General features: G+C 60.8%; 1 protein-coding gene across 1 annotated transcript; it reads left to right on the top strand.

Moving 5' to 3' along the window:
* Positions 1 to 73: 73 nt before the first annotated feature.
* Positions 74 to 9,852, top strand: SLC9A1 (solute carrier family 9 member A1). Its single transcript, XM_018081193.2, has 12 exons — positions 74 to 104; positions 1,184 to 1,644; positions 3,272 to 3,522; positions 4,009 to 4,226; positions 4,726 to 4,928; positions 5,165 to 5,254; positions 5,648 to 5,718; positions 6,152 to 6,325; positions 6,453 to 6,567; positions 6,991 to 7,092; positions 7,424 to 7,496; positions 8,177 to 9,852. Exons 1-12 carry the CDS (start codon positions 74 to 76, stop codon positions 8,497 to 8,499), a joined length of 2,112 nt encoding a protein of 703 aa, XP_017936682.1. The 3' UTR covers positions 8,500 to 9,852.
* Positions 9,853 to 15,712: the final 5,860 nt, after the last annotated feature.

The following is a 15,712-nucleotide window of genomic DNA, read 5'->3' on the forward strand; positions in this document are numbered from 1 at the left end:
TGGGAGCTGATTCACTGCCCGTCCTTAGGGAGGGATTGTGGAAGTGACACCTTTTCCCATCGGAGCCGGATTGATGCGGCGCCTTCCCCCCGTCGGCTGCGCAGGTGGAGGAGGGATGAGCCGGCACCGTGGCACAGATGTGGTCCCTGCAGGCTCAGGGAGGGGGCCCGGGGGGGGGCTCTGGATCGTCAGCGGGATCGTGACTCGTTATGGGATGGGATTTAATGTGTTGTGAAACGATGTGCAGATGGCACAGCCGCCCGGCCGGAAGGAACGGAGGAACACGGGATGCCAAGGCAGGGTTCCTTATTTTAAGCTGCTTCCCTTGCCAGGGAACAAATATGCCTCGCTTCAAAATAATAATTATAAAGCCTGGGAGAAGATCCAGGGAACCCAAAATCCTTCTGTGGGTATTGGTGTGTTGGCCAGATGCCTGGCTGGGGGGGTGTTTGGTGGGGGAATATCATCCCAGCAGGTCATGGCTGGCTCAGAGACCAGCATTTGGGGTCATGCTGTGATTAGAAAAGGGGAAAACATGTTCCCTGTTACCTTGCACCTCAAGGATTCATCCTGTCCCTGCTGCAACCAGGCATGTGAAACCTCCCTGCTGGCCCCTGAAGCTGCAGGAAGGTGAATTGCATCCTGAAACCCACCGGGCACCAACCTGTCCCCTGCATCAGGGATCACCAGGGATGGGCAGTGTGCTGCTGCCAGCACTGGTATGCCAGGAATAATGGCACTGGGTGGGCAGGGTGCTGTCTGACAGGAGGGAAATGCCAGTGCCTACGTGTGCTCGGGATTAGCTGCAATGGGAAGAGCTGGAGCCAGCAACAGCTTGTGTGGGGAGAACTGTCTGTGCCACAGGCGGCTGTCGTGGGCCTGGGGGTCTGCAGAGAGACCCTGGGGTGTCCCAAGGGTGGCTGTTGAACTGGGATTTACTGTTATGTTCCGGCTTGAGATCAGCAGTGTCAGGGTGTGTGGGTCTGGTTTCCACTTGACAGAGTGTCAAGGTTTTCCTCTTGGGACAGGAGAGGAAACTGAGGCACACAAAGATAGTGGATGCTGAAGAGTGCAGGGAGGGCTGGGAACTGCTCCCTGACCCCAGCAGGGGTGTCCTCCTGCAGACAACACCTTCCATTTGTACAGCCAACGTGTCCTCCTCCTCTCTCCTCCTCCTCTCCAGGCTTCCACGTGATCCCTTCAGTGTCCAGCATCGTTCCCGAGAGCTGCCTGCTCATCGTGGTGGGCCTTCTGGTCGGGGGGCTCATCAAAGGGGTGGGCGAGAAGCCCCCCATCCTCAAGTCGGACATCTTCTTCCTCTTCCTCCTCCCACCCATCATCCTGGACGCCGGCTACTTCCTCCCCTTGCGCCAGTTCACCGAGAACCTGGGCACCATCCTCATCTTCGCCGTGGTGGGGACGCTCTGGAACGCCTTCTTCCTGGGGGGGCTGATGTACGCTGTGTGCCAGCTGGGTGGCCCCGGCCTCAACCACATCGGCCTCCTGGCCAACCTGCTTTTTGGCAGCATCATCTCTGCCGTGGACCCTGTGGCCGTGCTGGCCGTGTTTGAGGAGATCCACATCAACGAGCTGCTCCACATCCTGGTCTTCGGGGAGTCCCTGCTCAACGACGCCGTCACGGTGGTGAGTGCGCGGAGGGGCTCGGCCAAGGGGATGGGGCTGGGTTTGGGGGAGCATCTCGGGGTGGTGGCACCAGGACACCGGGACTGGCAGCTCATGTCAGGGCCATTCCAAGCTGCTCAGCTGCAGCAGCTCCGAACGCTCCGAACCTTGTCCAGCTCGAAGCTAAATATAGCGGCTTAAAACACTGCGGAGGTGAGTTAGGGTGAAGCAGTTTGCTTGATGGTTTGGGGAGGCCAAGGGCACGTGTCCAGCCAGCTGCTGCCTCTTGGTGAAGAGCGGGGACTGTGCCTGGTGCCTTGGTTTGCTGGGAATCAGCTCTCCAGGGTGGAATTGCTGCCGTGCCCATGCCTGTCCTGCCAGAGAAAGCAAGAGGGGCTGGTGCTGGGTCAGGCAGCATGGCCATGTAGCTGCTGCTCCCTCTGTCTCCTCTCATGTGGTCACCCTTGCTGTCCTCCAGATGCAGCCATGAGGAGGTGGGAGGGCAGGACATCACCAGCCATGGCAAGAGGGGAGCTGGGGGGCTGCAGCCAGGCTGGCATCCCACCAGACCACCCTCGGCCCCATTTTGAGCAGCAGCTTTGCAGGGACCTTTGGGAGGTGGAGCCAGGCCTGCTCCATTTCCAAAGGACGTCAGTGTCCAGGTGCTGGCTCAGCCATCAGTGTGGCCTCCTCCTCTCTGCAGAGCTGACCTCTAAATTTACTTCTAACCCACTGCTTTTTCCTGGCTCCTCTCCCATGTCCCAGCTGTCCGTTTCGGAGCTGGCTGCTCAGCGTGCTGCTGTGCTGCTGACGAGGTTCCTGGTGACGAGGAACATGCTGACCCACCACAGGGCTCCTCCCAGGCACTACTCCCCCATTTTTGACCAGAGGGGCTGCCTGCAGGATCTGTGTCCCTGCTCCCATCCCTGGGGAATTCTTTTGCCTTCTGCTGCCACATCTGTCCCTGCCCATGTCCCAGGGCCCAGCCCTGGCAGGCAGGAGCTGGCACCTCGCCCTCTGCCTGCTTGCAAGTGCTGCTGTTCCTGCAGGATGCCCTAAATCCCTTTTCCCATCCTGACATGCTGCCTTAACATCTCTCCAGTGTCTGGAGGTGGGAGAAGGTGATGCAGCCCGGGGTGGGCTCCTCCTGTGAGGTTTCCCTCAGTTCCAAAGCTGTCTCAAGGGTTTGGGCTCCTCTCCGGCTGAGCAGAGCAGATGGTGGCTTTTCTCTCTGTGCATCTGTCAAGGGTCTCCCAGCCTGGATCTGTCCTGACCTTTCCATTGGGAAACAGGAACAGTCTCTGGCTGTTTCAGACCATGACCAAAGCCCTTCCTGGGACAGTTGGAGAGCAGAGCTGTCCCAGATACATCTCTGATGGCCCAGTGTCCCTCTGAGCCACAGGGGATGAGGAGCTGGTTGGTCCCTATGGGTCTGTGTAGCAAAGCACCACCAGCCTTTTTTGGCATGAGGCTTGGTCAAGCACAGGACCCAGCCTGGGGTCACCAAGCACTGACACACCTCAGCTCAGGTGTGCCACACTGGGGCCCTGCCTGGCTCCCAGGGAAGGTCCCCGTGCAGGTCTCCTCCGAGGTGGGGTTGTCTTTTGCCAGCAGGACAGTTTGAACCCCTCTCCTTTCTCCCTCCCAGGTCCTCTACCACCTCTTTGAGGAGTTTGCCAACTTCGAGCAGGTGACCATCCTCGACATCATCCTCGGCTTCCTCAGCTTCTTCGTGGTGTCGCTGGGCGGTGTCTTGGTGGGCGTCATTTACGGGGTGATCGCCGCCTTCACGTCCCGCTTCACCTCCCACATCCGAGTCATCGAGCCCCTCTTCGTCTTCCTCTACAGCTACATGGCCTATCTCTCTGCAGAGCTCTTCCACCTCTCCGGCATCATGGCGTGAGTTGGGAATGGGGGGGGATGAGACGCCCTCCTGTCCCCAGGACCGTTTGGAGGATTTACTGTGGTGTAACCACCGACCCAGCATGGCTAGTAACTGCCCAGTGAGGGCCAGAGGTGTGTTTGGGGTGGTATAAGCAGGGAGGCAGATGAGGAAAGTGACTCTTGAGTTGTTCCACAGATCCCAGGGTGCTGGCAGCCCGTTTCCCATTCTCCTGGGTACACAGGAGCAGGCAGGGCCTGGCTCCAATGCTCACTCCTGCCCTGCCAGGGGGAAGGATAAACCTCCTGTTGCCTTCTCTAGAGGCCTTGAATAATTGCTGGTGCCTCACAAGCTTTGTCCTGCTCTGTGTTTTGGTGCAAGAGCACAAAATGCTGCTGCAGGGCCAGGGTTTGGGGCTGTCCCCCAAAACACTGCTGCAGGGCCAGGGTTTGGCGCTGTCCCCATGTCCCCATGACTGCTGAGTGTCCCAACCTTGCCCCCAGGCTCATCGCCTCCGGCGTGGTCATGAGGCCCTATGTGGAAGCCAACATCTCCCACAAGTCCCACACCACCATCAAGTATTTCCTCAAGATGTGGAGCAGCGTGAGCGAGACCCTCATCTTCATCTTCCTGGGTGTCTCCACCGTGGCTGGTCACCACTACTGGAACTGGACCTTCGTCATCAGCACGCTGCTCTTCTGCCTCATCGCCAGGGTGTTAGGTGAGGTGTCAGTGTGGTGGCAAAGTCCTTGGGGATGGTCACAGAATCATGGAGTGGTTTGGGTTGGAAGGGACCTAAACACCATCTAGTTCCCCCCCCTGCCATGGGCAGGGACACCTTCCACTAGACCAGGTTGCTCCAGTCCAATGTGGCCTTGAGTGGCCACCCTGGTGTTGGGTCATGGGCAACTCTCAGGACCCTGCTGCCCAGGTTTGCCTTGCTGGGGAGACTGGAGTTGACTGGGTGGCACCGCTCCACCATGGGCACCACCCCTGCAGGTGGTTGGCTTTGGGAGGTGGGGTAAAGGCCATGTTTGTCCCAGGTGTGGGATTGGAGCTAGTGAGGGATGTTGGGATGAGCAGCAGGACAGCACCCACCCACACCCACAACCCTGGGGAGGGTGACACTGCACTGCAGGCTGGACTGCCAGGAGGTCTCTTTGGGTCTGGAGGGGATCCTTCACCATGTGGTCACACAAGACCCTGCCCTGCTCCCCCAGGTGTCCTGGTCCTCACCTGGTTCATCAACAAGTTCCGAATTGTGAAGCTGACGCCGAAGGACCAGTTCATCATCGCCTACGGGGGCCTGCGGGGAGCCATCGCCTTCTCCCTCGGGTACCTCCTGGACTACAAACACTTCGGCATGAGGGACATGTTCCTCACAGCCATCATCACCGTCATCTTCTTCACAGTTTTTGTGCAGGTTGGTGGGGCTCAGGTTGTGGTTTCAGAGGGAAAGGGGTTATTTAATGGCTCTGTGTGTGTGTGTGGAGAGTGAGGAGCACAACCCCACCCTCCCTCCCTGACCCTGTCACTGTCCCCCCAAAAGCTCTTGAGGTTCCCTGGTGACACCAACAGCGACTTGGCTGTGCTGAACCCCCCCCTGCTCCCACCAGTGTGCCTTGGGGAGAGATCTAACCCCCTCTCCCCCTGCCCTAGGGCATGACCATCCGGCCCTTGGTGGATCTGCTGGCCGTGAAGAAGAAGCAAGAGACAAAACGCTCCATCAACGAAGAGATCCACACGCAGGTAACGCGCTGCTCCGGCCGGCCCTCCCCGCGCGCTTCTCGTCGCCGCCTTAGCCCTCTGCTCTCTCTGCTTCTGCCACCTCCACCGCTGTAACCAGGCAGGTTCACAGAGCAGGACCTGCCCCTAAATCAGTGCCCAAGGTAAGGGGGGACAGAGCGAGGGCTCTCTCCCGTCTGTGTCGTCCAGTGCCCGCTCCGACCCAGCTCTCCCCTGTGCCTGGTAGAGCCGCAGCCTGGTTGTGTAGGTCTGTCCTGCCCTCCCAAGGCCCATCCTGGACCCACAGCCCTGATTTTGCACCCCCTGAGTGCCCTCTGTGTCAGCCTGGGTGTTGGGGTGGGGAGAGGGTGGGCAACAGCCCTCTGAGCTGCTGATGCCTTGGAGTGTCTCTTCCAGTTCTTGGATCACCTTCTGACGGGGATTGAGGATATCTGTGGTCACTACGGGCATCACCACTGGAAGGACAAGTGAGTGCGGGGGTTTGGTGGCTGGGGAAGGGTTTGAATCACCACCCAGAAGGTTTCTCAGCCCCGTACTGGGTTTTTCCCTAGGCTGTAACATTCACACACACTCTCCCTGCGGTGAATTATGGCCCTGGGTTGGGTCCAAGCGGGGCTGCAGGGCTGTACCCCCTCACCACAGCAGGGTGGGAGCTGCTGGTGGCTGGTCCCTGCAGGAGCTCAGGACTGTCCATAGTGGGTGTGAGCAGCTTCTGGGTGTTTTGGAGTCTGTGTGGCTCAGGAGGGATTCAGAGAAGCTTGGCCTAACCTGTGCTGGTGGGAACTGAGCCCACCGCTGAACGGGCTATCCTGGGCCAGGGATGGGGAGCAGGGAGTGGGTGGCAGGGCAGGGGGAGGTCTGACATGTTGCTGCTCCTTCTTTCCCCGTGTCCTCGGGAAGGCTGAACCGCTTCAACAAGAAGTATGTGAAGAAGTGCCTGATCGCAGGGGAGCGCTCCAAGGAGCCCCAGCTCATCGCCTTCTACCACAAGATGGAGATGAAGCAGGCCATCGAGCTGGTGGAGAGTGGGGGCATAGGCAAGATCCCCTCTGCTGTCTCCACCGTCTCCATCCAGTGAGTTCCCAGCCCTGGCACCTCCCATGGGACCCTGAGTGCTCCCTGCTAGTGGCCACAGGGCAAGCAGCCCTTGGGTCCTGCGTGGCCATTGTGGTGTCGCTCTGAATCCTGTCTGTCCACGCAGGAATATCAACCCCAAGTCCCTCCCTGTGGAGCGCATCCTTCCGGCCCTGTCCAAGGACAAGGAGGAGGAGATCCGGAAAATCCTCCGCAACAACCTGCAGAAAACCAGGCAGAGGGTGAGGTGTCCCCTGGCACTGTGTGTGTCCCCTTTGCCTCGCTGGGGGTGGCCAGGACCACTGCCCACCAGAAGCCCTCAGCTGGGCCCTTCACTCCCACTGTCCCTACCCTGCTGCCCTTTGTGTTCCTGGCCTGGCTCTCCATCCCCAGGAGGCTTTTCCTCCTGAGATGGCACTCGGATAATCTGAGGGGAAGGATGGCTTGGTCAAGGGGTGAGCCCAGCCTTTAAACCCTCACTGGGCCAAGGTGGGTCAGGATCAGGCATCCCACAGTGGCACACAAGAGATGAGCCACCAGCTTGCCTGGAGCTGCTCTGCCCACTGGTGGCTGTTTCATCAATCTCCAGGGAAAACAGGGCTGTGACCTTCCTTCCCTTTCCGTGTGGGATTTTAACGCCTCCTTTCCTTGGGGTCTCTTCCCAGTTGCGATCCTACAACCGGCACACGCTCGTGGCCGACCCCTACGAGGAGGCCTGGAACCAGATGCTCCTGCGGAGGCAGAAGGCCCGGCAGCTGGAACAGAAGGTGTCAGGGCAATGCTGGAACTGGGATGCTGCCACAGGCTGGGGAGGATGGGGAAGACAGGGTGGCTTCCCAGCCTGGGAAACACATGAGTGTCCAGCACAGGGAGGGAGCTGAGGTTCAGATGACAGTGGGCGACCCCAAACCTTGGGGGTCTCTGATTGCCCCAGGCTCTGAGCAATTCCCTGCAGCGTGGCTGGGAGGATGTGCACATGTGCTGTGCATCCCACTGCTGCTCCTTGCTCATCCCTGCAGCCTGGGGTCAGTTCCCTGCCTCCCCTTCCCCATGTACCTTGGCCATTCCCCTGAGACAGTGCCTGTGCTCCCATTCCAGATGAACAACTACCTGACGGTGCCGGCTCACAGGCTGGATTCGCCCACCATGTCCCGGGCTCGCATAGGCTCAGGTAGGTGGGATGGAGCTGTGGCAGGAGTGTCACTGCTGGCACCCAAAACACTCGGAGGGTGTGCTGTCCTGCACCTCCTCGGCTCCCTGTGGCTCTCCAGCCCCGACCATCCCCATCCCACACCCATCCAGCCAAGCCCCAGGGGTTTGCTGTTCTGAGCAGAAGCACCTAGTTTGCTTCTCAGCACAATTCCCACTGGCAAGTGGGGTTGGCCGGTCTCTCCAGAGCTCAGATTACTCCATCCATGCAGCCATGTCTGTGTCCATGCCTTTCCCTGCCCTCCCCAGGGGAGGAGACCAGGAGCGCTCAGCCCCAAGACCTGTTGGTCTGGACTCCCAGCTCCTCTGTCACGCACGTGCTTTGCAATCCTCAGTTCCTCCTGTCCTGCGTGTCTCTTCCTGCTCTGGTGACACGGTGACAGTGTGACGGGGTGTGACAGGGCTGCAGAGTCTGCGGTCCATCAGCAGAGGGCAGCTTTGTCCTTCCAAATGGAGCCGGGCTGTCGGCGGCTCCAGACGGGATGTGGAAATCGGGGAAAGGAATTACACAGCAGAATTGGAAAGCAGAGAGACAACCCAGGCCCTCCAGCCCCAAACACCCCAGCCATAATATCTGGGGTGCATCACCTGGGTGTCCCTGAGACCCCCCCTTCCCTTCCTGACCCCTCTCTGCCCCGCCAGACCCGCTGGCCTACGAACCCAAGGCGGACTCGGAGAACCTGCCCATCATCACCATCGACCCGGCCTCGCCGCAGTCCCCCGAGTCCGTGGACCTGATGAACGAGGAGCCCAAGGGCTGCAGCGGCCTCCCGCCCTCGCCCGAGGAGGATGAGGAGGGGCTGGTGATGCGGGTGAAGGAGCCCTCCTCCCCGGGGACTGACGATGTCTTCACCCCGGGGACCGGCGACAGCCCCAGCAACCAGCGGATGCTGCGGTGCCTGAGCGACCCGGGGCCCCGGCCGGAGCCGGAGGAGGGGGAGCCCTTCATCCCCAAGGGGCAGTAGCTGCTGGCACGAAGCCTCGTTATCGTTACTCTCTCTCTTCATTCGTTCGTTCTTTGCTCTCCTTTTTTTGGTTTCCTGTCACTACACACCAGGTTTGGGAAGGGGAGACTGTCCTGGATGGACTGGGAATTGCCAGGACAGCTCTGCCCTGGGCTGGCCCCGATGAGCAGGGAAGGAGCCCCGGGATGCCCCGGGCTCCTCGGGCGCCGTGGCCTGGGGGTGACGGACGATTTACTGGGATTTGCAGGTGCCTCACAGCCCCCACGGGGCTCTCCTAGAGGTGCCCACCCACTCAGGGCCTGCGAGTGGCTCCCTGGGGGGGCTGCGGCCGGCACAGGGGGCTCTGACCAGGGGTGTCCATAACAGCTCCCCCATGGCACAGCTTTCCCTCTCCCCAGTTGTGCTTTATCTGCCCCCTTGCCTTGCTCTGGAGCAGAGGGATGGGACAACAGGAGCCAGGCTCTGTGTGGGGCTGGCATACACACACTCCCCCCAGGACCCTCCCAGGGACCTCGGGATGGTGCCTCTGCTCCCTGCCCTGGCCACTTCCCCCCCAGGGCCAGCTGTACCCAGGATCCTCCCCCCTGGCCCCACATTTCATGCCAGGTCTTGTCAAATAAATATCTTAGAGCCATGCAAGGGGGGAGCCAGGATCCCCTTTCGTTGAGCAGCCTCTCCATCCCTCCTGGAACCACTGTCACCTGTCCCCGTGGGGACTCTCCACCAGCCTTGGCCCCTCGCCCTGTGCCAGCGCGGCAGCGGCTGCTCCTTAACCAAAGACGGGGTCTGGGGTGTGCCAGGGGAGCATCTCCTACTTGGGGGGGATTATTTATCTCTCCTGCAACCAAGAGGAGCTGGGGGAGAGCTGAGGAACAGCATGGGGACACGTTGGGAAGTTGGCAGGAGGGGGATGTCAGTGGGTGCCAGGGGTCCTGGGTTTGGAAGGACCCGTCTTTCCCCCAAAGCTTGGCTGGAGGGATCACCGAGTGTTTTGGTGATTTACAGCCCTCCCCGGGCCCAGGGGTGTCCTGCATCCTGTCTGAGCACATCACCTCGTCCCCCACGTGCCACCCAGCTCCCACCACGTGGATGCCATGTGCCTCCCCTCCCTGGGGAGCCCCCCCAGCCGCTTCCCCCCTCCCCGTGCCGTGCCTTGCCACGCGTCGCCTCTGCCCCGCTGCCTTGGTGGGCACCTGCCCCCCGTGCCCACCCCGCTCCACATCCCACTGGGACCCCTGGGGGTCCGGAGTGTGCCGGGGTGAGCACCCACGTCGCTGCCTGCGCCTGCCTGCTGCCCTGCTCTGCCTCCAGGAGGGGGAAAAAAATTACAAAACAACAACAAAAAGCAATGGAAATTCTCTTGTATAAAAAGGAAAAAAAAAAAAAAAAAGGAAAAAAAAAAGGAAAAAACCAAACCCACATGTAAAGAGAGATTCTTGGTTTTTATCATAAATATTCTAATAAATTAATGTTAATTTTTAGTGGGGGTATTTTCCAGCTGTTCGGGCTCCTACCCTCTGCCACACGGTCCCGGCTGCCCCAGAGGAACAAGGTGGGTGTGAGGCTTCATCCCCAGTGCTGGGATGGAGGGTTTGCCCCTCACCCTCCTGCTGTGGGAGAGAACTGGAACCTCATCCCAGGGGGGGCTTTTTAAACCATTCCCAGTTTTGGCAAAGATGGAGGCTTGACAGATCCTGGGCTCCCACATCCCTCCCAGAGCCACACCGATGTAAGGGTGTGTTGGGAGGGAAAGGGCTGGTGGTCTCACAGGATGAAGGTGCTTTTGGAGGGGGATGGATCACCCTGGCATAGCCCTGGGGTGCCGGCTAGATGTGCCAGCACAGCTCTGCCCACCCCAAGCTCAGGATGTTGTCCCCAGGCAGGAAGGGGCAGCAGCTGCCTTGTCCTGGCACTGCAGCAGGGTTTTTGGGGGGGCTAAAGGTTCCATCCCTAGGGAAGGGGGCTCGAGGACATCTGAGCCCTATGATTTTTTTCCTGGATTTCCCCAGGAGTTGGAGCTGAGCTCTCAGAGAGGAGCGTTTGCAGAGAGGGAAGAGGCTCAAGGCTGCCTGGGTTGCCTGGGTGAGGGCAACCCAAAAATCCCCCAGGATCCTCCTCCCCAGCTCCAGCAGGGCTTGCACCTTCTCCCCCCTCCCCACCAAGACCCCTCCCAGAGCCCGGGGCAACCGGAGCCCCTCGCCCTGGGGCAACTGCAATGGGAATGTGTTTCATGGCTGCAAATTAAAGCCCTGAGCCACCAGGCGGCCGTGACTCAGCCCCCGCCCTCCAGCAGCGCGTCAGCGCCGGCCTTGCTCACCTGCTTAAAATACCTGAACCCCAGGGTCCCCCGTGGCCCCGGGCTGGGATTTGGCCAGGTCACCCTGCCCCAGGGGTTCCCTCCTTGCCGAGGGGGGTCTGGGCGGGATGAGGTGGCCAGGGATGTGGGACAGGGGATGCCGTGGGGCAGGTGATGCTGTGGGGCCCATGGGGCAGGCAATGACAGGGGACAGACAATGCCATGGGGCCCATGAGGTGGGTGATGCTGTTGGGCCCATGGGATGGGCAATGCCATGGGGCAGGTGATGCCATGGGGCCCACGGGGTGGGCAATGACATATGCCCCATGGAGGTGCCAGTTTGGTGAGTGCCATCCTTGCACCCCACACAAGGATCAGGGTGGCTCATCCCTGGGGGCAGCAGTGCCAAAGCGGGAGGGTTTGGCAGGAACAGGCACAGCCAGGCCATGGCTCTGTCCTTGCTGGAGGAAAGCAGCGGTTTTGCCATCCCAGCTCAAGGGGTAGGAGAACTAGAGGTGCTGGATACAGCCCAGGGCACGGAGGGAGCAGCAGGAGCATGGCAGCCCCGGGCAGTGCCCGGGAATCTCACCTGCCCACGTGCCAGTGAGCGTCACGTGCAGCCGTCCTCTTGGCTCCAGTCATAGCTTTAATGTGAGAGCTCCCCAAACCCAGGCATTTCCAGGATATTCTTGTTTCTGTCTTAAAGGGTGAGTAACTTTTTTTAATGAGGGAGGACTAATGATCCCCCCCCCAGGGATGGGCTGTCACCGCTGAGCAACTGCCAAAGCACACGAAGTGCCGAGGCCAGGGGTGGATGGGCCCTGGTGTGTCCCCCCAGCCCTATCCACAGTCCTGGTGGTGATGCCTTTTCCCTACATATGGCTCCCTCCAGCCCTGTATCCCCCCTTTCCCTCCCAAAGTGTATTTGGGCCATGGTGGTGGCACCAAGGACACATCAAGTTCTTCCTGAACAGGGAGTTCCTGAGCGGGACGACCTTGTCACACACACACACACACACACGTGCCAGGGTGTTTATCCCCCTTCCCCATAACCCCCATCCATGGGGGTTAAAGAGCTGCAGGAAACTGCCCCAGCCAGGAGATGGACTCTGTTGTTTCCCTCTGTGGTCTGACATGAAGCCTGGGGGGCAGTGGGTGGCAGGAGGAGAGCGAACATTCCCACAGCCTCAGCGAGGACCAAGAGGACTTGGGAAAGGCCATGAAATCACTCCTCAAATCACTGGCTCCAGGCTGAGCAGCCCAACAAGGCAGAGCTCCTGGCTGGCTCCCCAAATTTCCCAGGAGGAGAGGCCAGCACAGCGATGGCACAAGGTGTCCTGGAGCTGCCACCACCCTCAGCTGTGCTCAGGTGCCACCCGGGGCCCAAGAACCCAAAGAGAAGGGAGTGGCTGCGCTCTCTGCCAGGCTCAAATTAGTGGCACTGAGATGGGTCATCCCCTGCCACGGCTTTAAAGGCACAAATCATGCCAAGAAAAACAGCGTGTGGTGTCACCGGGAAGCCACTGAGCCTGGGGACACACAGGTCACTGTTCATGCTGCCAGGGGATGGAGACCTCCCCAGCTGGTGACACCCCAGGGAAGCTGCAAGAGGGCATCTCAGTCCCTGCCCACTGTGGGGCCAGGTTGGTGCTCCATGTCGTTGCTGTGTCCTTGTCCCTGAGCCCCGGGGGTGCCATGTCCCCCCCACACTCCCCGGGCAGCATTTTGCAGCAGCCAGGGGAGGTGACAGGAGCCATTCCCCAGCTCTGTGTCACCTGCAGTAATAACACCCTGTGCTCCCTTTCATCTCGGGGCCTCCCTGGTGGCCCCTCTCCAGGGCGAGGGCATCCCGGAGGCATCACTCATCATCCATTCCAGGAGGCAGCCGGGGATGGGGCCGAGTCTGGGGGTCCTGGATGGTGACACGGGGGGACCCCGGGCTGAGAGCAGAGAGTGACGGCAGAGAGTGACCCCCCTCATGCCATGCAGTGAACACAAGTGCTCACTGTGCACCTGTGCCAAATCCAACCCTGCCATGGCCAGCATGGGAAAACCACCTCTCTGGGCAACTGTGGCCACTCAGGGCCACCACAGCAGCTGGTGGCACAGCCCCAGGGACATGGATGCCCCATCAGTGAGGGTCTGGGGACAGCGAGCAGCAGTGGCACCTCTGGGATGGGCTGTGCGGGAGCGAGAGGAACTGGACAGTGAACCCGAGTGACTGGGAGGTGTCCAGGAGCTGTGTTTGCCCAGGGAGGGGCTGGACACGGCCACAGAGGAGGGTTCCACCTCCTAAACCCACAGCGGGCACGTGGAGCCCGGCGTGAGTGGGGATGGCAGTGTGGGCGTGGGGACGGTGACAAGCGTGTGGGGACAGCAGCAGGTGTGCATGGGACAGCGGGCGTTTGTGTGGAGATGGTGGCAAGTGCGTGCATGGGGATGGCAGGGAAATGCATAGGGACGGCTGGTGCCTGCCTGGGGACAGCTGGCATCTGCGTGGGGACAGCTGTGTGCGTGCATGGGGACAGTTTGTGTGTGCGGGGACAGCTCGTGTCTGCACGGGGACAGTTTGTGCCGCCGTGGGGACAGCTGCGTGTCCACGGGGACAGCTGTGCGTGTGCACGGGGCAGCCCTGCACAGGACAGCCCGTGCGTGCCCGGTGAGAGCCGCCGTGGGCTTGGGGACAGCCCGCGTGTTCCCGGGGACAGCCCGGGACACGGCTGACGTGAGCGGTGCCAGGGCGGCTGCCGTGGGAGCGGGGCGGGAGGAATGCCCCACCCCGACACAGAGCACTGCTGCTCCCCCGGGGCGACACCGGGTGACGTTGGTGGCTCCGGGAGAAGGGCTTGGTCCCTCCTGCGCGCTCAGGGAGTTGGCACACACCCTGCGCAATGCCGAGTGGGACGGAGCCGGTCCCACGCGGCTCAGGGCGTCCCTGAGGTCTCTTCACCTCCAGGCTGGGCTTTCACCCCCTGCCCCGCTCCCCCGGCGCTTCCACCCCTTTTCCCCACAGTTCCCCCACTGACCAGCCCGCCACGCCACACGGGGCTGCCAAAGGTTCCCAACGCCCCGCGGGGCTCAGCTCAGGTGGGGATGTTCCACCTTTGTCCCCACCCGCCCTCCTGGCAGCCTCTGCCCCTTTCCGTACCCCTGGAAATGCTTGGAATTCAGGAAGACCCCTGCTCCTCCCCGTGCACACGCCGGGGCACGTTCCGGCTCCACCCCAGATGACTTCCCGGTGTCCCCCGGGCAGCACTGGGATGCTGCCGACCCCAGATCCGTGGGACGAATGGGACCGTGGCACCCCGAGCCCCCGTCTTCCTGCACAGCCCCTGTCCCACCCTCACATCCCCAAAGGGGCTTTGCCACCCTCGTGCCACCACCCGGGAGGCAGGATCCGCCCGCGTTTCACCCCGGGACGACGATTATTCCTTAATTGCCAACAAAACAAACGAATAAAGCCCGGGCTGGCTCTTGCTGAGCTGGAAGGAAACGGCCTGGGTGCCATTCCCAGCGCTGGGTTCGCTGCCGGCGGCTCTCTGGGATAATCGTTTGGTGATGGATGTTAACGAGCAGCTCAGCCAGTCCGGCCGGAGCGCGTCAGCTCTTTTTAATGGGCCGATGTTTTCTCCGGAGCTGGCAGCAGCCCGTCCCTCCCGGCCCGTGGATGTCCCAGCTCATTGCCAGGCCAATGGCTCGTCCCCCAGGGACCTGCAGTGCCCTGTCCATCCCATCAGCTCCATGGTACATCCTGCCCCACGACAAAGAGGTGTTGTGGCCCGTGGGGTCCCCCAAACCCGAGGGGTGCTCAGCCCCCAGTCAGCCCTTCATCCTGCTGGATCCCCCCAGCTGGATGGACCCCGATCCCTAACACTATTTGGCCCTTCTCAGAACCTTGGGAAACCCTTCCCGATCCAGCTTTGCTGCTGGCAGAATAAAAAGGGTTTTGCAACTGGAGGCAGCTGCCTGATTTTATCAAGTTCCTTGGAAAAATCACTTTCCAGCAGGGCTCCCCTCCTCCTGTGCCCCGGTTCAGAGACTCATGGAGAGCAACCAGGAGCAGCTTTTAATCCCGATGGAGATGCCTGGGGGAGTCATGGGATGACACAGGCGGAAGCCAGAGAGCAAAACACCTCAGCAGGAGGAGAATCCCAAGTGGGGACCCCAGCAGAGGGGACTCCAGCCCCCATGGGGACTGCTGAGACTCTCCATCAGGGAATGGGGAGGATTTTGGACTTGACAGTGCTTGGGACACCTGGTGCCCCCTTTCCCCTCCAGCCTCATCTGTGGATGCTCCTAAACACCCCATTTCCCCCCAGATCCCTCAGCACTCAGTTGCTCTTTCCGCTGCCAACTCCAGCTTCCAGCAGCAAACCCCTGGGATATGGGAGAGACCTTGGCTTCACTGACAGACTTTGCAGCTTGGAAGAGCTCTGCAAAGCCCCGGGGTGGGCAGGTGGGGGTTTTCAGGGGAACTCTCGCAATAAAACCTTGTGAGGATGTAAAAATAAAACTGGGCTCGTCTTCCAACGGGGTTTGTAGCTTTTAAGAATGGATCCCAGCTCCAAGCAGGAACTGGGGAAAGGGAGCAGCAGCTGCAGATGCAGAGCCTGGAGTCGTGCCCATCCATCCACGGGTCCGCGGGGCATCGGGCACCAGCTCGGCGGGGAGGCGCCTGCTGGGAATGTCTGCAGGGGGAGATGTTGCGGAGAAATGAGCTCTTTAAAGGGATGGGAATTGTTGGGATGAAAGGAAATGGGCTGCCAGAGGCTGGGGACACGTCTGGTCCCGGGAGGAGGCGGTGGCTTGACTGGCAGTGAGGCCACGCGATGGGATTTAGGGGCTGGGGTTGAGCTCCCGGGGCTGGGAGAGCTCTGTCACCCTGGGGTGTCACCCCGCGGTGTGACCCTGTGTCTC

The sequence above is a fragment of the Manacus vitellinus genome, unplaced genomic scaffold (genome assembly GCF_001715985.3).
Source record: "Manacus vitellinus isolate BGI_N305 unplaced genomic scaffold, ASM171598v3 scaffold_52_pilon, whole genome shotgun sequence".
Lineage (NCBI taxonomy): Eukaryota > Metazoa > Chordata > Aves > Passeriformes > Pipridae > Manacus > Manacus vitellinus.